The sequence below is a fragment of the Scyliorhinus torazame genome, chromosome 27 (assembly GCF_047496885.1).
Source record: "Scyliorhinus torazame isolate Kashiwa2021f chromosome 27, sScyTor2.1, whole genome shotgun sequence".
Classification (NCBI taxonomy): Eukaryota; Metazoa; Chordata; class Chondrichthyes; order Carcharhiniformes; family Scyliorhinidae; genus Scyliorhinus; species Scyliorhinus torazame.
In genome coordinates, this window is record NC_092733.1 from 42,561,296 (window position 1) to 42,584,645 (window position 23,350).

The window sequence follows — 23,350 nt, forward strand, 5'->3', positions numbered from 1 at the left end:
TAAACCCCCCCAAAGAGCACTAACAAATCTCCCCCCCAGGATATTTGTGCCCCTCAGGTTCAGATGTAGACCATCCTGTCTGTAGAGGTCCCACCTTCCCCAGAACGAGCCCCAGTTATCCAAAAATCTGAATCCCTCCCGCCTGCACCATCCCTGTAGCCACGTGTTTAAATGCTCTCTCTCCCTATTCCTCATCTCACTATCACGTGGCACAGGCAACAACCCAGAGATAACAACTCTGTTTGTTCTAGTTCTGAGCTTCCATCCTAGCTCCCTGAAAGCCTGCCTGACATCCTTGTCCCCTTTCCTACCTATGTCGTTGGTACCAATGTGGACCACGACTTGGGGCTGCTCCCCCTCCCCCCTAAGGATCCGGAAAACACGATCCGAGACATCACGTACCCTTGCACCTGGGAGGCAACATACCAAACGTGAGTCTCTCACGCTCCCACAAAATCTCCTATCTATCCCCCTAACTATGGAGTCCCCAATTACTAATGCTCTGCTCCTCTCCCCCCTTCCCTTCTGAGCAACAGGGACAGACTCCGTGCCAGAGGCCCGTACCCCATGGCTTACCCCTGGTAAGTCATCCCCCCCACAAGTATCCAAAGCAGTATACTTGTTTCTCAGGAGAACGACCGCAGGGGATCCCTGCACTGACTGCTTTTTCCCAGTCCCTCTTACAGTTACCCACCTATCTCCAATCTTTGGTGTAACTAATTCCCTGAAGCTGCTATCTATGACCCCTTCTGCCTCCCGAATGATCCGAAGTTCTTCCAACTCCAGCTCCAGTTCCCTAACTCGGTCTTGGAGGAGCTGGAGATGGCAGCACTTCCTGCAGGTAAAATCAGCAGGGACACTAACATTGCGTTCAGTCCAGTGGACAGGCTTCGTTTAACACGGCGATCAGTCCAGTGGACAGACTGTGTTTAACACGGCGATCAGTCCAATGGACAGACTGCGTTTAACACTGATCAGTCCAGTGGACAGGCTGCATTTTGCACTGCGTTCAGTCCAGTTGACCGGTTGCGTTTCACGCTGCGTTCAGTCCAGTGGACAGGCTGCGTTTAACACTGCGTTCAGTCCAGTGGACAGGCTTCGTTTAACACTGCGTTCAGTCCAGTGGGCAGGTTGCGTTTAACACTGCGTTCTGTCCAGTGGACAGGCTGCGTTTAACACTGCGTTCAGTCCAGTGGGCAGGCTGCGTTTAACACTGCATTCAGTCCAGTGGACAGGCTGCATTTAACAGTGCGATCAGTCCAGTGGTCAGGCTGCATTTAACACTGCGTTCAGTCCAGTGATCAGGCTCCATTTCACACTGCGACCAGTCCAGTGGACAGACTGCCTTCTGCCCAGTGGACAGGCTGCGTTTAACACTGCAATCAGTCCAGTGGACAGACTGCGTTTAACACTGCGCTCAGTCCAGTGGACAGGCTGCGTTTAACACTGCAATCAGTCCAGTGGACAGACTGCGTTTAATACTGCGTTCAGTCCAGTGGATAGCACTCTGGCTTTACAGCATCTGGGTCCCAGGTTCGATTCCCTGCTGGGTCACTGTCTGTGTGGAGTCCGCACGTCCTACCCGTCTCTGCGTGGGTTTCCTCCGGGTGCTCCGGTTTCCTCCCACAGTCCAAAGATGTGCAGGTTAGGTGTATTGGCCATGATAAATTGCCCTTAGGGTCGAAAACGGTGAGGAAGGGTTATTGGGTTACGGGGATAGTGTGGAAGTGAGGGCTTAATGTGGGTCAGTGCAGACTCGATGGGCTGAATGGCCTCCTTCTGCACTGTATGTTCTATGTTCTAACACTGCGTTCAGTCCAGTGGACAGGTTGCGTTTAACACGGCGACCAGTCCAGGGGACAGACTGCATTTAACACTGCATTCAGTCCAGTGGACACACTGCGTTTAACACTGCGTTCAGTCCAGTGGACAGGCTGCGTTTAACACGCGATCAATTCAGTGGACAGGCTGCGTTTAACACGCGATCAATTCAGTGGACAGACTGCGTTTAACACTGCATTCAGACCAGTGGACGGGTTGCATTTAACACGGCGACCAGTCCAGGGGACAGACTGCATTTAACACGCTGATCAGTCATGTGGACAGGCTGCGTTTCACACTGATCAGCCCAATGAACAGGTCGCCTTTAACATGGCGATCATTGCAGTGGACAGGTTGCGTTTAGCACTGATTTCAGTCCAGTGGACAGGCTGCGTTTCACACTGCGTTCAGTCCAGTGGACTGGCTGCGTTTCACACTGCGATCAGTCCAGTGGACAGGCTGCATTTAGCACTGATTTCAGTCCAGTGAACAGACTGCGTTTCACACTACGTTCAGTCCAGTGTACAGGCTGCGTTTCACACTGGGATCAGTCCAGTGGACAGGCTGCATTTAACACTGCAATCGGTCCAGTGGACAGGCTGCGTTTCACACTGCGTTCAGTCCAGTGGACAGGCTGTGTTTCACACTGCGGCCTGTCCAGTGGACAGACTGCGTTTAACACTGCGTTCAGCCCAGTGGACAGGCTGCGTTTAACACTGTGATCAGCCCAGTGGACAGGCAGAGTTTCACATTGCGATCAGTCCAGTGGACAGACTGCGTTTAACACGGCGATCAGTCCAGTGGGCAGACTGCATTTAACACTGCGTTCAGTCCAGTGGACAGGCTGCGTTCAACACGGCGATTAGTCCAGTGGACAGAAATCGATTAACACTGCGTTCACTCCAGTGGACATGCTGCGTTTTACGCGGCGATCTGTCCGGTGGTCAGACTGCGTCTAACACTGCAATCGGGCCAGTGGACAGACTGTGTTTAACACTGCGTTCAGTCCAGTGGACAGGCTGCGTTTAACACTGCAATCAGTCCAGTGGACAGACTGCGTTTAACACTGCGATCAGTCCAGTGGACAGGCTGCGTTTAACACTGCAGTCAGTCCAGTGGACAGACTGCGTTTAACACTGCGTTCAGTCCAGTGGATAGCACTCTGGCTTCACAGCATCTGGGTCCCAGGTTCGATTCCCTGCTGGGTCACTGTCTGTGTGGAGTCCGCACGTCCTCCCCGTCTCTGCGTGGGTTTCCTCCGGGTGCTCCGGTTTCCTCCTACAGTCCAAAGATGTGCACGTTAGGTGTATTGGCCGTGATAAATTGCCCTTAGGGTCCAAAACGGTGAGGAACGGTTATTGGGTTACGGGGATAGGGTGGAAGTGAGGGCTTAATGTGGGTCAGTGCAGACTCGATGGGCTGAATGGCCTCCTTCTGCACTGTATGTTCTATGTTCTAACACTGCGTTCAGTCCAGTGGACGGGTTGCGTTTAACACGGCGACCAGTCCAGGGGACAGACTGCATTTAACACGCTGATCAGTCATGTGGACAGGCTGCGTTTCACACTGATCAGCCCAATGAACAGGTTGCCTTTAACATGGCGATCATTGCAGTGGACAGGTTGCGTTTAGCACTGATTTCAGTCCAGTGGACAGGCTGCGTTTCACACTGCGTTCAGTCCAGTGGACAGGTTGCGTTTAGCACTGATTTCAGTCCAGTGAACAGACTGCGTTTCACACTGCGTTCAGTCCAGTGGACAGGCTGCGTTTAACACGGCGATTAGTCCAGTGGGCAGACTGCGTTTAACACTGCGTTCAGTCCAGTGGACAGGCTGCGTTTAACACGGCGATTAGTCCAGTGGACAGAAATCGATTAACACTGCGTTCAGTCCAGTGTACATGCTGCGTTTAACGCAGTGATCAGTCCGGTGGTCAGACTGCGTTTAACACTGCGATCGGGCCAGTGGACAGACTACGTTTAACACTGCGTTCAGTCCAGTGGACAGGCTGCATTTAACACGGTGATTAGTCCAGTGGACAGAAATCGATTAACACTGCGTTCAGTCCAGTGGACAGGCTGCGTTTAACGCGGTGATCAGTCCGGTGGTCAGACTGCGTTTAACACTGCGTTCAGTCCAGTGGGCAGGCTGCGTTTAACACTGCATTCAGTCCAGTGGACAGGCTGCATTTAACAGTGCGATCAGTCCAGTGGTCAGGCTGCATTTAACACTGCGTTCAGTCCAGTGATCAGGCTCCATTTCACACTGCGACCAGTCCAGTGGACAGACTGCCTTCTGCCCAGTGGACAGGCTGCGTTTAACACTGCAATCAGTCCAGTGGACAGACTGCGTTTAACACTGCGCTCAGTCCAGTGGACAGGCTGCGTTTAACACTGCAATCAGTCCAGTGGACAGACTGCGTTTAATACTGCGTTCAGTCCAGTGGATAGCACTCTGGCTTTACAGCATCTGGGTCCCAGGTTCGATTCCCTGCTGGGTCACTGTCTGTGTGGAGTCCGCACGTCCTACCCGTCTCTGCGTGGGTTTCCTCCGGGTGCTCCGGTTTCCTCCCACAGTCCAAAGATGTGCAGGTTAGGTGTATTGGCCATGATAAATTGCCCTTAGGGTCGAAAACGGTGAGGAAGGGTTATTGGGTTACGGGGATAGTGTGGAAGTGAGGGCTTAATGTGGGTCAGTGCAGACTCGATGGGCTGAATGGCCTCCTTCTGCACTGTATGTTCTATGTTCTAACACTGCGTTCAGTCCAGTGGACAGGTTGCGTTTAACACGGCGACCAGTCCAGGGGACAGACTGCATTTAACACTGCATTCAGTCCAGTGGACACACTGCGTTTAACACTGCGTTCAGTCTAGTGGACAGGCTGCGTTTAACACGCGATCAATTCAGTGGACAGGCTGCGTTTAACACGCGATCAATTCAGTGGACAGACTGCGTTTAACACTGCATTCAGACCAGTGGACGGGTTGCATTTAACACGGCGACCAGTCCAGGGGACAGACTGCATTTAACACGCTGATCAGTCATGTGGACAGGCTGCGTTTCACACTGATCAGCCCAATGAACAGGTCGCCTTTAACATGGCGATCATTGCAGTGGACAGGTTGCGTTTAGCACTGATTTCAGTCCAGTGGACAGGCTGCGTTTCACACTGCGTTCAGTCCAGTGGACTGGCTGCGTTTCACACTGCGATCAGTCCAGTGGACAGGCTGCATTTAGCACTGATTTCAGTCCAGTGAACAGACTGCGTTTCACACTACGTTCAGTCCAGTGTACAGGCTGCGTTTCACACTGGGATCAGTCCAGTGGACAGGCTGCATTTAACACTGCAATCGGTCCAGTGGACAGGCTGCGTTTCACACTGCGTTCAGTCCAGTGGACAGGCTGTGTTTCACACTGCGGCCTGTCCAGTGGACAGACTGCGTTTAACACTGCGTTCAGCCCAGTGGACAGGCTGCGTTTAACACTGATCAGCCCAGTGGACAGGCAGAGTTTCACATTGCGATCAGTCCAGTGGACAGACTGCGTTTAACACGGCGATCAGTCCAGTGGGCAGACTGCATTTAACACTGCGTTCAGTCCAGTGGACAGGCTGCGTTCAACACGGCGATTAGTCCAGTGGACAGAAATCGATTAACACTGCGTTCACTCCAGTGGACATGCTGCGTTTTACGCGGCGATCTGTCCGGTGGTCAGACTGCGTCTAACACTGCAATCGGGCCAGTGGACAGACTGTGTTTAACACTGCGTTCAGTCCAGTGGACAGGCTGCGTTTAACACTGCAATCAGTCCAGTGGACAGACTGCGTTTAACACTGCGATCAGTCCAGTGGACAGGCTGCGTTTAACACTGCAGTCAGTCCAGTGGACAGACTGCGTTTAACACTGCGTTCAGTCCAGTGGATAGCACTCTGGCTTCACAGCATCTGGGTCCCAGGTTCGATTCCCTGCTGGGTCACTGTCTGTGTGGAGTCCGCACGTCCTCCCCGTCTCTGCGTGGGTTTCCTCCGGGTGCTCCGGTTTCCTCCTACAGTCCAAAGATGTGCACGTTAGGTGTATTGGCCGTGATAAATTGCCCTTAGGGTCCAAAACGGTGAGGAACGGTTATTGGGTTACGGGGATAGGGTGGAAGTGAGGGCTTAATGTGGGTCAGTGCAGACTCGATGGGCTGAATCGCCTCCTTCTGCACTGTATGTTCTATGTTCTAACACTGCGTTCAGTCCAGTGGACGGGTTGCGTTTAACACGGCGACCAGTCCAGGGGACAGACTGCATTTAACACGCTGATCAGTCATGTGGACAGGCTGCGTTTCACACTGATCAGCCCAATGAACAGGTTGCCTTTAACATGGCGATCATTGCAGTGGACAGGTTGCGTTTAGCACTGATTTCAGTCCAGTGGACAGGCTGCGTTTCACACTGCGTTCAGTCCAGTGGACAGGTTGCGTTTAGCACTGATTTCAGTCCAGTGAACAGACTGCGTTTCACACTGCGTTCAGTCCAGTGGACAGGCTGCGTTTAACACGGCGATTAGTCCAGTGGGCAGACTGCGTTTAACACTGCGTTCAGTCCAGTGGACAGGCTGCGTTTAACACGGCGATTAGTCCAGTGGACAGAAATCGATTAACACTGCGTTCAGTCCAGTGGACATGCTGCGTTTAACGCGGTGATCAGTCCGGTGGTCAGACTGCGTTTAACACTGCGATCGGGCCAGTGGACAGACTACGTTTAACACTGCGTTCAGTCCAGTGGACAGGCTGCATTTAACACGGTGATTAGTCCAGTGGACAGAAATCGATTAACACTGCGTTCAGTCCAGTGGACAGGCTGCGTTTAACGCGGTGATCAGTCCGGTGGTCAGACTGCGTTTAACACTGCGATCAGTCCAGTGGACAGACTGCGTTTAACACTGCGATCGGTCCAGTGGACAGGCTACATTTAACACGGCGATCAGTCCACTGGACAGGCTGTGTTTAACACGGCGACCAGTCCAGGGGACAGACTGCATTTAACACGCTGATCAGTCATGTGGACAGGCTGCGTTTCACACTGATCAGCCCAATGAACAGGTTGCCTTTAACATGGCGATCATTGCAGTGGACAGGTTGCGTTTAGCACTGATTTCAGTCCAGTGCACAGGCTGCGTTTCACACTGCGTTCAGTCCAGTGGACAGGTTGCGTTTAGCACTGATTTCAGTCCAGTGAACAGACTGCGTTTCACACTGCGTTCAGTCCAGTGGACAGGCTGCGTTTAACACTGCGTTCAGTCCAGTGGACAGGCTGCGTTTAACGCGGCGATCAGTCCGGTGGTCAGACTGCGTTTAACACTGCGATCGGGCCAGTGGACAGACTACGTTTAACTCTGCGTTCAGTCCAGTGAACAGGCTGCATTTAACACTGCGATCGGTCCGGTGGACAGGCTGCATTTAACACGGCGATCAGTGCACTGGGCAGGCTGCATTTAACACGGCGATCAGTCCAGTGGACAGGCTGCATTTTGCACTGCGTTCAGTCCAGTGGACAGGCTGTGTTAAACACTGCATTCAATCCAGTGCACAGACTGCGTTTAACACTGCGTTCAGTCCTGCGGACAGGCTGCGTTTAACACTGCAATCAGTCCTGTGGACAGGCTGCGTTTAACACTGCAATCAGTCCCGTGGACAGGCTGCGTTTAACACTGCAATCAGTCCTGTGGACAGGCTGCGTTTAACACTGCAATCAGTCCTGTGGACAGGCTGTCATTAACAGTGCGACAGTTCAGAGAACAGGTTGCGTTTCACACTGCGTTCAGTCTAATGGACAGGCTGTCGTTAACAGTGCGACAGTTCAGTGGACAGGCTGCGTTTAACAGTGCGTTCAGTCCTGTGGACAAGCTACGTTTCACACGGCGATTTGTCCAGTGGACAGGCTGCATTTTGCACTGCGATCAGTCCAGTGGACAGGCTGCGTTTAACACTGCGAACAGTCCAGTGGACAGACTGCGTTTAACACTGCGATCAGTCCAGTGGACAGGCTGCGTTTAACACTGCGAACAGTCCAGTGGACAGACTGCATTTAACAATGCGATCAGTCCAGTGGACAGGCTGCGTTTAACACTGCGATCAGTCCAGTGGACACTGCGTTCAGCCCAGTGGACAGGCTGCGTTTAACACTGCGATCAGTACAGTGGACGGGCTGTGTTTCACACTGCGATCAGTCCAGTGGACAGGCTGCGTTTAACACTGCGATCAGTCCAGTGGACTGCCTGCTTTTAACACTGCGTTCAGTCCAGTGGACAGGCTGCGTTTCACACTGTGATCAGTCCAGTGGACTGCCTGCGTTTAACACTTCGATCAGTCCAGTGGACAAGCTGCGTTTAACACTGCGATCAGCCCACTGGACAGGCTGCATACTAAAGTAAATGAATTGTGGTCACTATCACCAAAGTGCTCACCTCCCTCTAAATCAAACACCTGTCCTGGTTCATTACCCAGTACCAAAACCAATACGGCCTCGCCTCTCGTTGGCCTATCTACAGACTGTGTCAGGAAACCCTCCTGCACACATTGGACAAAAACAGACCCATCTAATGTACTCGAACTACAGCGTTTCCAGTCAATATTTGGAAAGTTAAAGTCCCCCATAACAACTACCCTGTTGCTTTCGCTCCTATCCAGAATCATCTTTGCAATCCTTTCCTCTACATCTCTGGAACTTTTCAGAGCCCTATAGAAAACCCCTAACAGGGTGCCCTCTCCTTTCCTGTTTCTAACCTCAGCCCATACTACCTCAGTAGACGAGTCCTCATCAAACGTCCTTTCTGCCACCGTATTACTGTCCTTGACTAACAATCTCCCTCCCCCTCTTATACCACCTTACCTGAGCTTACTGAAATATCTAAACCCCGGAACCTACAACAACCATTCCTGTCCCTGCTGTATCCATGTCTCCGAAATGGCCACAACATCGGAGTCCCAGGTACCAACACATGCCGCAAGTTCACCCACCTTATTCCGGATGCTCCTGGCATTGAAGAAGACAGACTGTGTTTAACACTTGCGATCAGTCCAGCGGACAGGCTGCATTTAGCACTGCAATCATAGAACATAGAACAATACAGCGCAGTACAGGCCCTTCGGCCCACGATGTTGCACCGAAACAAAAGCCATCCAACCTACACTATGCCATTATCATCCATATGTTTATCCAATAAACTTTTAAATGCCCTCAATGTTGGCGAGTTCACCACTGTAGCAGGTAGGGCATTCCACGGCCTCACTACTCTTTGCGTAAAGAACCTACCTCTGACCTCTGTCCTATATCTATTACCCCTCAGTTTAAAGTTATGTCCCCTCGTGCCAGCCATATCCATCCGCGGGAGAAGGCTCTCACTGTCCACCCTATCCAACCCCCTGATCATTTTGTATGCCTCTATTAAGTGTCCTCTTAACCTTCTTCTCTCCAACGAAAACAACCTCAAGTCCATCAGCCTTTCCTCATAAGATTTTCCCTCCATACCAGGCAACATCCTGGTAAATCTCCTCTGCACCCGCTCCAAAGCCTCCACGTCCTTCCTATAATGCGGTGACCAGAACTGTACGCAATACTCCAAATGCGGCCTTACCAGAGTTCTGTACAGCTGCAACATGACCTCCCGACTCCGGAACTCAATCCCTCTACCAATAAAGGCCAACACTCCATAGGCCTTATTCACAACCCTATCAACCTGGGTGGCAACTTTCAGGGATCTATGTACATGGACACCTAGATCCATCTGCTCATCCACACTTTCAAGAACTTTACCATTAGCCAAATATTCCGCATTCCTGTTATTCCTACCAAAGTGAATCACCTCACACTTCTCTACATTAAACTCCATTTGCTATTTTTTGCAATAGCCTACCGTGGGGAACCTTATCAAATGCTTTGCTGAAATCCATATACACCACATCAACTGCTCTACCCTCGTCTACCTGTTCAGTGGACAGGCTGCGTTTAACACTGCGAACAGTCCAGTGGACCGACTGCGTTTAACAATGCGATCAGTCCAGTGGACAGGCTGCGTTCAGCCCAGTGGACAGGCTCCATCTAACACTGCGATCAGTACAGTGGACGGGCTGTGTTTCACACTGCCATCAGTCCAGTGGACAGGCTGCGTTTAACACTGCGATCAGTCCAGTGGACAGCCTGCGTTTAACACTGCGATCAGTCCAGTGGACAAGTTGCGTTTAACACTGCGATCAGTCCAGTGGAAACTGCGTTCAGCCCAGTGGACAGGCTCCACCTAACACTGCGATCAGTCCAGTGGGCAGGTTGCGTTTTTCACTGCGTTCAGTCTAGTGGACAAGCTGTCGTTAACAGTGCGACAGTTCATAGGACCGGCTGCATTTAACAGTGCGTTCAGTCCAGTGGTCAGGCTGCGTTTCACACTGTGATCAGTCCAGTGGACAAGCTAAGTTGCACACTGCGTCCAGTCCACCGGACAGGCTGCGTTTAGCACTGCGATCGGTCCAGTGGACAGTATGCGTTTCACACTGTGATCAGTCCAGTGGACAGGTTGAGTTTAACACTGCATTCAGTCCAGTGGACAGGCTGTCGTTAACAGTGCGACAGTCCAGTGGACAGGCTGCGTTTCACACTGCGTTCAGTCCAGTGGACAGGCTGCGTTTCACACTGTGATCAGTCCCGTGGACAGGCTGCGTTTCACACTGTGATCAGTCCTGTGGACAAGCTAAGTTTCACACGGCGATTTGTCCAGTGGACAGGTTGCATTTTGCACTGCGTTCAGTCCAGTGGACAGGCTGCGTTTAACACTGCGTTCAGTCCAGCGGACAGGCTGCGTTTAACACTGCAATCAGTCCTGTGGACAGGCTGCGTTTAACACTGCATTCATTCCTGCGGACAGGCTGCGTTTTAACACTGCAATCAGTCCCGTGGACAGGCTGCGCTTAGCACTGCGATCAGCCCAGTGGACAGGCTGCGTTTAACACTTCGATCAGTCCAGTGGACAGGCTGCGATTAACACTGCGATCAGTCCAGTGGACAGGCTGCATTTAACACTGCGATCAGTCCAGTAGACAGGCTGCGCTTAGCACTGCGATCAGCCCAGTGGACAGGCTGCATTTAACACTGCGTTCAGTCCAATGGACAGGCTGCGTTTCACACTGCGTTCAGTCCAGTGGACAGGCTGCGTTTCACACTGCGTTCAGTCCAGTGGACAGGCTGCGTTTCACACTGCGTTCAGTCCAGTGGACAGGCTGCGTTTCACACTGCGTTCAGTCCAGTGGACAGACTGCGTTGAACACTGCGATCAGTCCAGTGGACAGGCTGCGTTTAGCACTGCGATCAGTCCAGTGGACAGGCTGCGTTTCACACTGTGATCAGCCCAGTGGACAGACTGCGTTTCATACTGTGATCAGCCCAGTGGACAGACTGCGTTTAACACTGCGTTCAGTCCAGTGGACAGACTGCGTTTAACACGGCGATCAGTCCAGTGGACAGACTATGTTTAACACTGCGTTCAGTCCAGTGGACAGACTGCGTTTAACACTGTGTTCAGTCCAGTGGACAGGCTGCGTTTAACACTGCGATCAGTCCAGTGGACAGGCTGCGTTTCACACTGCGATCAGTCCAGTGGACAGACTGCGTTTCATACTGTGATCAGTCCAGTGGACAGACTATGTTTAACACTGCGTTCAGTCCAGTGGACAGACTGCGTTTAACACTGCGTTCAGTCCAGTGGGCAGGCTGCGTTTAACACTGCGATCAGTCCAGTGGACAGGCTGTGTTTAACACTGTGATCAGTCCAGTGGACAGCCTGCGTTTAACACTGCGATCAGTCCAGTGGACAGGCTGCGTTTAACACTGCGATCAGTCCAGTGGACAGCCTGCGTTTAACACTGTGATCAGTCCAGTGGACAGCCTGCGTTTAACACTGCGATCAGTCCAGTGGACAGGCTGCGTTTAACACTGCGATCAGTCCAGTGGACAGGCTGCGTTTAACACAGCGATCAGTCCAGTGGACAGGCTGCGTTTAGCACTGCGATCAGTCCAGTGGACAGGCTGCGTTTAACACTGTGATCAGTCCAGTGGACAGCCTGCGTTTAACACTGCGATCAGTCCAGTGGACAGGCTGCGTTTAACACTGCGATCAGTCCAGTGGACAGCCTGCGTTTAACACTGTGATCAGTCCAGTGGACAGCCTGCGTTTAACACTGCGATCAGTCCAGTGGATAGGCTGCGTTTAACACTGCGATCAGTCCAGTGGACAGGCTGCGTTTAACACAGCGATCAGTCCAGTGGACAGGCTGCGTTTAACACTGCGATCAGTCCAGACGACACTGCGTTCAGCCCAGTGGACAGGCTGCGTTTAACACTGCGATCAGTCCAGACGACACTGCGATCAGTCCAGTGGACAGGCTGCGTACTAAGGTTAAGGGTGACCTCTCCTTTCCTGTTTCTAACCTCAGCCCATACTACCTCCGTAGACGAGTCCTCATCAAACGTTCTTTCTGCCACCGTAATACTGTCCTTGACTAACAATGCCACCCCTCCCCCTCTTTTACCACCTTCCCTGAGCTTACTGAAATATCTAAACCCCGGCACCTGCAACAACCATTCCTGTCCCTGCTCTATCCATGTCTCCGAAATGGCCACAACATCGAAGTCCCAGGAACCAACCCATGCAGCAAGTTCACCCACCTTATTCCAGATGCTCCTGGCATTGAAGAAGACAGACTGTGTTTAACACTTGCGATCAGTCCAGTGGACAGGTTGCGTTTCACACTGCGTTCAGTCCAGTGGACAGGCTGCGTTTAACACTGCGACCTGTCCAGTGGACAGGTTGCGTTTCACACTGCGTTCAGTCCAGTGGACAGGCTGCGTTTAACACTGCGTTCAGTCCAGTGGACAGGCTGCGTTTAACACTGCGATCAGTCCAGTGGACAGCCTGCGTTTAACACTGTGATCAGTCCAGTGGACAGCCTGCGTTTAACACTGCGATCAGTCCAGTGGATAGGCTGCGTTTAACACTGCGATCAGTCCAGTGGACAGGCTGCGTTTAACACAGCGATCAGTCCAGTGGACAGGCTGCGTTTAACACTGCGATCAGTCCAGACGACACTGCGTTCAGCCCAGTGGACAGGCTGCGTTTAACACTGCGATCAGTCCAGACGACACTGCGATCAGTCCAGTGGACAGGCTGCGTACTAAGGTTAAGGGTGACCTCTCCTTTCCTGTTTCTAACCTCAGCCCATACTACCTCCGTAGACGAGTCCTCATCAAACGTTCTTTCTGCCACCGTAATACTGTCCTTGACTAACAATGCCACCCCTCCCCCTCTTTTACCACCTTCCCTGAGCTTACTGAAATATCTAAACCCCGGCACCTGCAACAACCATTCCTGTCCCTGCTCTATCCATGTCTCCGAAATGGCCACAACATCGAAGTCCCAGGAACCAACCCATGCAGCAAGTTCACCCACCTTATTCCAGATGCTCCTGGCATTGAAGAAGACAGACTGTGTTTAACACTTGCGATCAGTCCAGTGGACAGGTTGCGTTTCACACTGCGTTCAGTCCAGTGGACAGGCTGCGTTTAACACTGCGACCTGTCCAGTGGACAGGTTGCGTTTCACACTGCGTTCAGTCCAGTGGACAGGCTGCGTTTAACACTGCGTTCAGTCCAGTGGACAGGCTGCGTTTAACACTGCGATCAGTCCAGTGGACAGGCTGCGTTTAACACTTGCGATCAGTCCAGTGGACAGGTTGCGTTTCACACTGCGTTCAGTCCAGTGGACAGGCTGCGTTTAACACTGCGATCAGTCCAGTGGACACTGCGTTCAGCCCAGTGGACAGGCTGCGTTTAACACTGCGATCAGTCCAGTGGACACCAGGGGCGCGATTCTCCACTCCCGCGCCGGTTGGGACAATCACCTGGGCCGCCAAAATTTCCGGGGACGCCGGTCCGACGCCCTCCCGCGATTCTCCCAAGCGGCGGGAACAGCCCGGTCGAGTTCCGCGGGCCGCAGGCCGGAGAATCGCCGGAGACACCGAAAATGGCGATTCTCCGGCACCCCCGCTATTCTGAGGCCCGGATGGGCCGAGCGGCCAGGCCAAAACGGCGGGGTCCCCCCGGCGCCGTCCACACCTGGTCGCTGCAGTCGTGGGCGGTGCGTGAACGCTGGGGGGGCGGCCTGTGGGGGGGGGGAGGGGGGATCCTGCACCGGGCTTCACCTGGAATGTGGGGTGGCCCGCGATCGGTGCCCACCGATCGTCGGGCCGTCCTCTCTGAAGGAGGACCTCCTTCCTTCCGCGGCCCCGCAAGATGGGAGCATTGTGGATAGCGCAATTGCTTCACAGCGCCAGGGTCCCAGGTTCGATTCCGGCTTGGGTCACTGTCTGTGCGGAGTCTGCACGTCCTCCCCGTGTCTGCGTGGGTTTCCTCCGGGTGCTCCGGTTTCCTCCCACAGTCCAAAGATGTGCAGGTTAGGTGGGTTGGCCAAGATAAATTGCCCTTAATGTCCAAAATTGCCCTTAGTGTTGGGTGGGGTTACTGGGTTATGGGGATAGGGTGGGGGTGTGTGCTTGGGTAGGGTGCTCTTTCCAAGAGCCGGTGCAGCCTCGATGGGCCGAATGGCCTCCTTCTGCAGCGTAAATTCTATGAAATCCGTCCCTCATCTTCTTGCAGGGCGGACTTAGAGAGGACGACAACCGCGCATGCGCGGATGATGCCCGTTGTGCGGCGCCGCTTTTACGTGGGCGACAAGGCCTGGCGCGTGTAGATGACGCGGCCCCGATCCTGGCCCATTGTCAGGGCCTGAATCGGTCGGGACCGGGGCCGTTCCACGCCGTCGTGAACCTCGACGCCGTTTACGACGGCGCGGCCACTTCGGCGTGGGGGTGGAGAATCCTGTCCCCTGCGTTTCGCACTGTGATCATTCCAGTGGACGGACTGCATTGAACACGGCGATCAGTCCAGTGGACAGGCTGCGTTTCGCACTGTGATCAGTCCAGTGGACGGACTGCATTGAACACGGCGATCATTCCAGTGGACAGGCTGCGTTTCACACATCGATCAGTCCAGTGGACAGGTTGCGTTTAACACTGCGATCGGTCCAGTGGACAGGCTGCATTTAGCACCGCGTTGAGTCCAGTAGACAGGCTGCGTTTAACACTGCGTTCAGTCCAGTGGACAGGCTACGTTTAACACGGCGATCAGTCCAGTGGACAGGCTGCGTTTAACACTGCGTTCAGTCCAGTGGACAGGCTACGTTTAACACGGCGATCAGTCCAGTGGACAGGCTGCGTTTAACACGGCGTTCAGTTCAGTGGACAGACTGCGTTTAACACTTCGATCAGTCCAGTGGACAGACTACGTTTAACACTGCGTTCAGTCCAGTGGACAGGCTTCGCTTAACACTGCGTTCAGTCCAGTGGACAGACTACGTTTAACACTGCGTTCAGTCCAGTGGACAGGCTTCGCTTAACACTGTGATCAGTCCAGTGGATAGACTGCATTTAGCTCTACAATCAGTCCAGTGGACAGGCTCTATTTAGCACTGCGAACAGTCCAGTGGACAGGCTCTATTTAGCACTGCGAACAGTCCAGTGGACAGGCTCTATTTAGCACTGCGAACAGTCCAGTGGACAGGCTCTATTTAGCACTGCGAACAGTCCAGTGGACACTGCACAAGCTAATGTGATACCAGTTTAAAACGTTTATTTTTAAAAACATTTTTAATGGTCTATTATTCTTTTTTTTAAAATTTAAAATACCCAATTCTTTTTTCCCACTTAAGGACAACTTAGCGTGGCACATCATTTGGGTTGTGGGGGTGGGACCCACGCAGACACGGGAAGAATGTGCAAACTCCACACGGACAGTGACCCGGGAAAACATTGATACTATTCTGGGCGGCGTAACGATGTGTGTCAGCCAATGCTCTTCACTGTTCTCTTGTCTCTGCAGCCTGATGTGCGAGAAACGGATCTTCGAGACCGTCAACACCTCCAATCATCCATTTCTAGTCAATCTCTTTGCGTGTTTTCAAACTCCGGAACATGTATGTTTTGTGATGGAGTACACGGCTGGTGGGGATCTGATGATGCACATTCACGCTGATGTCTTCTCGGAGCCCAGGGCAGTGTGAGTATAAACAGCCTGACCACAGTTATACACATTAATCTCTCGTGCTTTTAAGTGAGTGGGGCCAGGAGGCTGTCTCCCCCAGTCAGTGGGGCGGGGGGGGGGGGGGGGGGGGGGGGGGACAGAACCAGGGGATCGCAGTTTAAAAATAAGAGCTCTTCCTTTGAAGGTGGAGATTAGGAGGAGTTTGTTCTCTGCGCGCCATGAGTCTGGAATTCCCCCCCCCCCCAGAGAGCAGCTGGGGCCAGAGGCCGAGTTGGATTTTTGATGGACATGAGAGTGGAGGGTTATTGGGAGGGTGCGGGCAGGGACGTCGAGTTAGAAGTTTACATAGAAGTTTGCAGCATGGAAACAGGCCCTTCGGCCCAACCAGTCCATGCCGCCCAGTTTTTTACCATTAAGCTAGTCCCAGTTGCCCGCACTTGGCCCATAACCCTCTATACCCATCTTACCCATGTAACCATCTAAATGCTTTTTGAAAGACACAATTGTACCCGCCTCTACTACTACCTCTGGCAGCCCATTCCAGACACTCACTACCCTCTGAGTGAAGAAATTGCCCCTCTGGGCCCTTCTGAATCTCTCCCCTCTCACCTTAAACCTATGCCCTCTAGTTTTAGACTCCCCTACCTTTGGGAAAAGATGTTGACTATCTACCTTATCTATGCCCCTCATTATTTTATAGACCTCTATAAGATCACCCCTAAGACTCCTACGCTCCAGGGAAAAAAGTCCCAGTCTATCCAGCCTCTCCTTATAACTCAAACCATCAAGTCCCGGCAACATCCTAGTAAATCTTTTCTGCACTCTTTCTAGTTTAATAATATCCTTTCTATAATAGGGTGACCAGAACTGCACACAGTATTCCAAGTGTGGCCGTACCAATGTCTTGTACAACTTCAACAAGACGTCCCAACTCCTATATTCAATGTTCTGACCAATGAAACCAAGCATGCCGAATGCCTTCTTCACCACCCTGTCCACCTGCGACTCCACCTTCAAGGAGCTATGAACCTGTACTCCTAGATCTCTTTGTTCTATAACTCTCCCCAACGCCATACCATTAACTGAGTAGGTCCTGGCCTGATTCGATCTGCCAAAATGCATCACCTCACATTTATCTAAATTAAACTCCATCTGCCATTCGTCGGCCCACTGGCCTAATTGATCAAGATCCCGTTGCAATCCTAGATAACCTTCTTCACTATCCACTGTGCCACCAATCTTGGTGTCATCTGCAAACTTACTAACCATGCCTCCTAAATTCTCATCCAAATCATTAATATAAATCACAAATAACAGTGGACCCAGCACCGATCCCTGAGGCACACCACTGGTCACAGGCCTCCAGTTTGAAAAACAACCCTCTACAACCACCCTCTGCCTTCTGTCGTCCAGCCAATTTTGAATCCAATTGGCAACCTCACCCTGGATCCTGTGAGCTTTAACCTTCTGCAACAACCTACCATGCGGTACCTTGTCAAAGGCTTTGCTAAAGTCCATGTAGACAACGTCTACTGCACTACCCTCATCTACCTTCTTGGTCACTCCCTCAAAAAACTCAATCAAATTTGTGAGACATGATTTTCCACGCACAAAGCCATGCTGACTGCCCCGAATCAGTCCTTGCCTCTCTAAATGCTTGTAGATCCTGTCTCTCAGAATACCTTCTAGCAACTTACCTACTACAGACGTTAGGCTCACCGGTCTGTAGTTCCCAGGCTTTTCCCTGCTGCCCTTCTTAAACAAGGGCACAACATTCGCCACTCTCCAATCTTCAGGCACCTCACCTGTGGCTGCCGATGATTCAAATATCTCGGTTAGGGGACCCGCAATTTCCTCCCTAGCCTCCCACAACATCCTGGGATACATTTCATCAGGTCCCGGGGATTTATCTACCTTGATGCGCTTTAAGACTTCCAGCACCTCCTCCTCTGTAATATGCACACTTCTCAAGACATCACTATTTATTTCCCTTAGTTTCCTAACATCCATGCCTTTCTCCACCGTGAATACCGATGAGAAATATTCATTCAGGATCTCACCCAACTCTTGTGGCTCTGCACATAGATGCCCTTGTTGATCCTTAAGAGGCCCTACTCTGTCCCTAGTTACTCTTTTCCCCTTTATGTATCTGTAGAATCTCTTTGGATTCTCCCTTGCATTATTTGCCAAAGCAATTTCATGTCCCCTTTTTGCCCTCCTGATTTCCCTCTTAACTCTATTTCGACAATCTCTATACTCTTCAAGGGATCTACTTGATCCCAGTTGCTTATGTACGTCATATGCCTCCTTCTTCTTTTTGACCAGAGTCTCAATATCTCGAGTCATCCAGGGTTCCCTACTTCTACCAGCCTTGCCCTTCACTCTAAAGGGAATGTGCTTACCCTGCACCCTGGTTAACACATTTTTAAAAGCCTCCCATTTACCAGCCGTCCCTTTGTCTGCCAATAGTCTCCCCCAATCTACCTCTGCAAGTTCCTGTCTGATACCATCAAAATTGGCCTTGCCCCAATTAAGAATTTTAACTCTTGGGCCAGACCTATCATTCTCCATAGCTATCTTAAAACTAATGGAATTATGGTCACTTGTCCCAAAGTGATCCCTCACTAGCACTTCTATCACTTGCCCTTCCTTATTTCCCAAGACGAGGTCAAGTTTTGCCCCCTCTCTAGTCGGTCCATCCACATACTGAATGAGAAATTCCTCCTGAATACACTCAACAAATTTCCCTCCATCCAAGCCCCTAATGCTATGGCTGTCCCAGTCAATGTTGGGAAAGTTAAAGTCCCCTACTACTACCACCCTATTATTCTTGCAGCTATCTGTAATCTCCTTACATATTTGCTCCTCAATTTCCCGCTGACTATTTGGGGGCCTGTAGTACAGTCCTACCAAGGTGATCTCTCCCTTCTTATTTTTCAGTTCCACCCATATAGACTCAGTGGGCGAACCCTCGGATATATCCCCTCTAAGTACTGCCGTGATGTTCTCCCTAATCAAAAACGCCACTCCCCCTCCTCTCTTACCTCCTGTTCTATCCTTTCTATAGCATCTGTACCCCGGAACATTGAGCTGCCAGTCCTGCCCCTCCCTTAGCCATGTTTCAGTCATAGCTATAATATCCACAACCCGACTTGCCGCCATCTTATCGAACGGTGGAGCAGGCCCGTCGGGCCGAATGGCCTGCCCCTAAGTCTGATGCTCCTCTACGTTATATTGGTGCTTTGTGCAATCATATTGTGCGCAGTTTGGCTGCTGCGAACCCCACGGCACAACGGTCACCACGCTCCGAAAAACTGCGGCCTGGTATAAATAACGTGACAACAGGAGACTTGGACAAGGTCAGAATGTCCCGAATCAGGCCACACGGCTCGAGGGGCAATTAGGGATGGATCAGGCCACACGGCTCGAGGGGCAATTAGGGATGGGCAAAACGTGCTGGGACCGGCGCCCACATCTCCCGTGAAATAATTTTTAAAAACAGGCGCAGAGTACCAAGAGCCAAGGAGGCTTTGCTGAACTTGATGAATCGCTGGCTAGGCCTCAGCCTGGGGTTTGTGGCCGGTTCAGGGCCTCGGAGCAGGGTACTGGGAATGAGAGCCTGCCGAAGCTGAGGTTGTTCTCCACACACCATAGAAGGTTAGGAGGAGATTAGACGTTCAGAAGCATGGGATATGTCTGTTGAGTAGAAAGGGAGAAACTAGTTTCAGTGACAGACGTTGGGGGGGGGAGCAGTGATGGTTTTCAAAAAGGGAATTGGATTTTTCAGAGAGATAGCACAACCGGGTTGGGCCAAATGGCCTCCTCCTGTGCTCTGATTCGGAATTGAAGAGTTTATCTTACTCTTTGGAGACATCGCTTGAGTATTTCGTTGAACAAAGGCTGAACCAAGCTTTCCGTTTTGTTTGTGCTTCAGCCCCACGCTCCTGACCTGTGGGCGGGCGGGGAAGGAGGAAGACCTCTTCCTGAGCCTGCTCCTGTCAACATGTCCAGGCAGTGGCCGATGGAGGGGGAGGGGGGGGTGTCACCCGGCCGGACTGTCTGCCCCTCTACCACACCTGTATTCGCGGCCGGTGTCCCCGGAGAGGGAGCACACCGAGTCTGCCAGCACCGTCAAAAACATCCCGTGCCCGGTGGCCGCCGCGGGGACTGAGGTGCATTTTTGACCCCGTTAATCGCATTTTGGTTTTAATATGTTAAGTTTCTTTTGTGATTTATTTTTGTGATGCAGTGTTCCTTTCTTCATTTGTCGTTTTGTTGTTTTAGTTTAATTAGTTGTACGCAAAAGAGTATAAATGGAAGACAGGGAGGCTGTCTCTTTGCTGAGCTGTTCTGAGAATAAACTTGCTGAAGGTAAAGACAAGCTTCAGATTTGTTGCTTCACCAATCACAGCTGGGTCACAGGCAGCGTTTCCAAGGGTTGGTTGGATGCTCACGGGACCGGATTCAGAAGCAGACAGAACCTTAAATTTGTAATTGGTCTCTACAGGTTCTACTCTGCCTGTGTTGTTCTTGGGCTGCAGTTTCTTCACGAAAACAAGATCGTGTACAGGTAAGGAAGCTTTCTTCCTCCAACCCGCCAACTGATACCAAGGTCATTGTAGTCCTCCGATGAATAGTGCGCCCGACAGTTTGCAGGTTCGTAGGTTTGCAGTGAAATTAGTGGGGTGCTCTTTCAGAGGGTTGGTGCAGACCCGATGGGCCGAATGGCCTCCTTCTGCATTGCAGGTATACTATGGTACAAAGTTGTGAGGGCCCTGGATAGAGAGGGCAGGAAGCTATTTATTTTAGCCCAGCAGGGTGGGGAGAGGCATTAAGTTAAAATGATTAGAGTCATAGAGGTTTACAGCATGGAGACAGGTCCTTCAGCCCAACGCGTCCATGTCACCTAGTTTTTACCACTAAGCCCCAATTGCCTGCCTTTGACTCAATCCCTCTGTACCCAGCTTTCCCATATCACTGTCTAAATGCTATTTAAAAGACACAATTGTACCCGCTTCTACTACTGCCTCTGACAGCTCGTTCCAGACACTCACCACCGTCTGTGTGAAATATTTGCCCCTCTGGACCGTTCTGAATCTCTCCCCTCTCACCTTAAACCTATGCCCTCTAGTTTTAGACTCCCCTACCTTTGGGAAAAGATGTTGACTATCTACCTTATCTATGCCCCTCATTATTTTATAGACCTCTATAAGATCACCCCTAAGCCTCCTACGCTCCAGGGAAAAAAGTCCCACTTGGCCCCGGGCCTGGAATGTTGGGACGCGTTAACTGCTGATCCAGGTACTTTTTAAAGGATGTGAGGCGACCCGCCTCTCCCCCCCCCCCCCCCCCTCCCAGGCCGTGCGTTCCAGACCCTCACCACCCTCTGGGGAAAAAGCTTTTCCCTCAAATCCCCCCTAAACCTCCCGCCCCTCACCTTGTGCTTGTGTCCCCCTCGTAACCGACCCTTCAACTCAGGGGAAGAGCTGCTCCCTCTCCACCCTGTCCATGCCCCTCAGAATCTTGTCCACCTCGATCAGGTCGCCCCTCAGTCTTCTCTCCTCCAGCGAAAACAAACCCAGCCTATCGAAACTCTCTTCATAACTGAAATGTTCCACCCCAGGAACATTCTGGTGAATCCCCTCTGCATCCCCTCCAGTGCAATCACATCCTTCCTACAATGTGGCGACCAGAATTGCACACAGTGCTCCAGCTGTGACCTCACCAAGGTTCTATACAACTCCAACATGACCTCCCTGCTTTTGTAATCTGTGTCTCGATTAATAAAAGCGAGTGTCCCAAATGCCTTTTTCACCCCCTATTAACCTGCCTTCAGAGATCTGTGGACAAACATGCCAAAGTCCTTGGAACTTCCCAGTGCCAGGCCATTCCATGAAGGCTGCGCCTTCTCAACCTTGGCCCTCGCCTGAGGTGTGGTGACCCTGAGGTTAAACCACCCCCAGCCAGCTCTCCCCTTCAAAGGGGAAAGCAGCCTGTGGTCACCTGGGACTGTGGCGATTTTACTTTACTTTGACATGGGAGGTTTAGTACAACAGTACCAGGGAGGAATGAGGCTTCCGATACATGTAGAGACCAAAGAGGCTGAAATTGTTCCTCTAGAAGCAACAAAGGTTAATGGGAGATTCAATACACTCGCGTACACCTCCGACGATCTCTGCCCCCAACCCCCTTTCTGGATCAAAGTATGCAAAAGTGACCATGTTTTAAAAAAGCCATGCAAATGCTGCAAAGCACTGATGGCTATTCTGAGGATGCTTTGAAAATGCATGGGCATTCAAATTGAATTTTAAATAACACCCAAAATTATGCCTGTTGAATGGTATGGAATCACCAAATCAGAGAAAAGTTACAGCATGGAAGGAGGCCATTCGGCCCACCTTGTCCCTGCCAGCCCGAGGACACCCAGCTGCTCTTTCTAATCCCACCTTCCTGCCCCGCTCCATTGCCCTGTATCTTCCAGCACTCACGGTGCACATCCAGGTACTTTTTAAAGAGTTTCGGATCTCTGCCTCCACCACCAACTCGGGCAGCGAATTCCGGACTCCCACTACCCTCTGTGTAAAAACGTTCTTCCTCACGTCCCCTCGACACCCTCTGCCTCTTATCTTGAATCGATGTCCCCTGGTTCTAGAATTCTCACCAAGGGAAACTATTTGATCCTGGCCACCCTATCTCTTCCCCTCCTAATTTTGTTCACCTCAATTACGTCACCCCTCAGCCTTCTTTATTCCGAGGAGAATAACCCCAACCTATCCAATCTCTCCTCGGAGCCGCACTTTCCCAGCCCTGGCAACGTTCTTGTAAACCTCCTCTGCACTCTCTCCAATAACCTCCTTCCTGTAATGTGGCGACCAGAACGGCCCACAATCCTCCAGCTGTGGCCTCATGCTGGAAGAATATTTGAATTGATTATTTTTTGGGCCTCTTGTTGCTGCAGGGATTTGAAGTTGGATAACTTGCTGCTGGACACTGAAGGTTATGTGAAAATCGCAGATTTTGGACTCTGTAAAGAAGGTTGGTTTGACTTTTTGTTATCTGGCACTTCGTCAGCGTGACCCCTTTATCCAGTGCTCCTGACATTGAAGAAGACACACTTTAAACCACCTTCCTGCCTGCCGGTACACTCCTGCAACTTTGTAACCTTACTCTTGATCTCACTACTCTCAACCTCCTGTATACTGGAGCTACAATTCAGGTTCCCATGCCCCTGCTGAACTAGTTTAAACCCTCCCGAAGAGCATTAGCAAATTTCCCCCCCAGGATATTGGTACCCCTCTGGTCCAGGTGTAGACCATCCCGTTTGTAGAGGTCCCACCGACCCCAGAATGAGCCCCAATTATCCAGAAATCTGAAACCCTCCCTCCTGCACCATCCCTGTAGCCAC

At 51.6% G+C, this 23,350-nt stretch overlaps 1 protein-coding gene across 1 annotated transcript in view; it reads left to right on the forward strand.

The window, feature by feature from the left end:
- pkn1a (protein kinase N1a) overlaps window positions 1-23,350 on the forward strand; it is a 352,058-nt gene that overhangs the window by 294,020 nt on the left and 34,688 nt on the right. Inside the window, exons 16-18 of the mRNA XM_072491284.1 lie at window positions 15,784-15,960; window positions 20,453-20,515; window positions 22,904-22,980. Coding sequence (XP_072347385.1) covers window positions 15,784-15,960; window positions 20,453-20,515; window positions 22,904-22,980 — 317 coding nt within the window. The remainder of the gene's footprint in view (window positions 1-15,783; window positions 15,961-20,452; window positions 20,516-22,903; window positions 22,981-23,350) is intronic.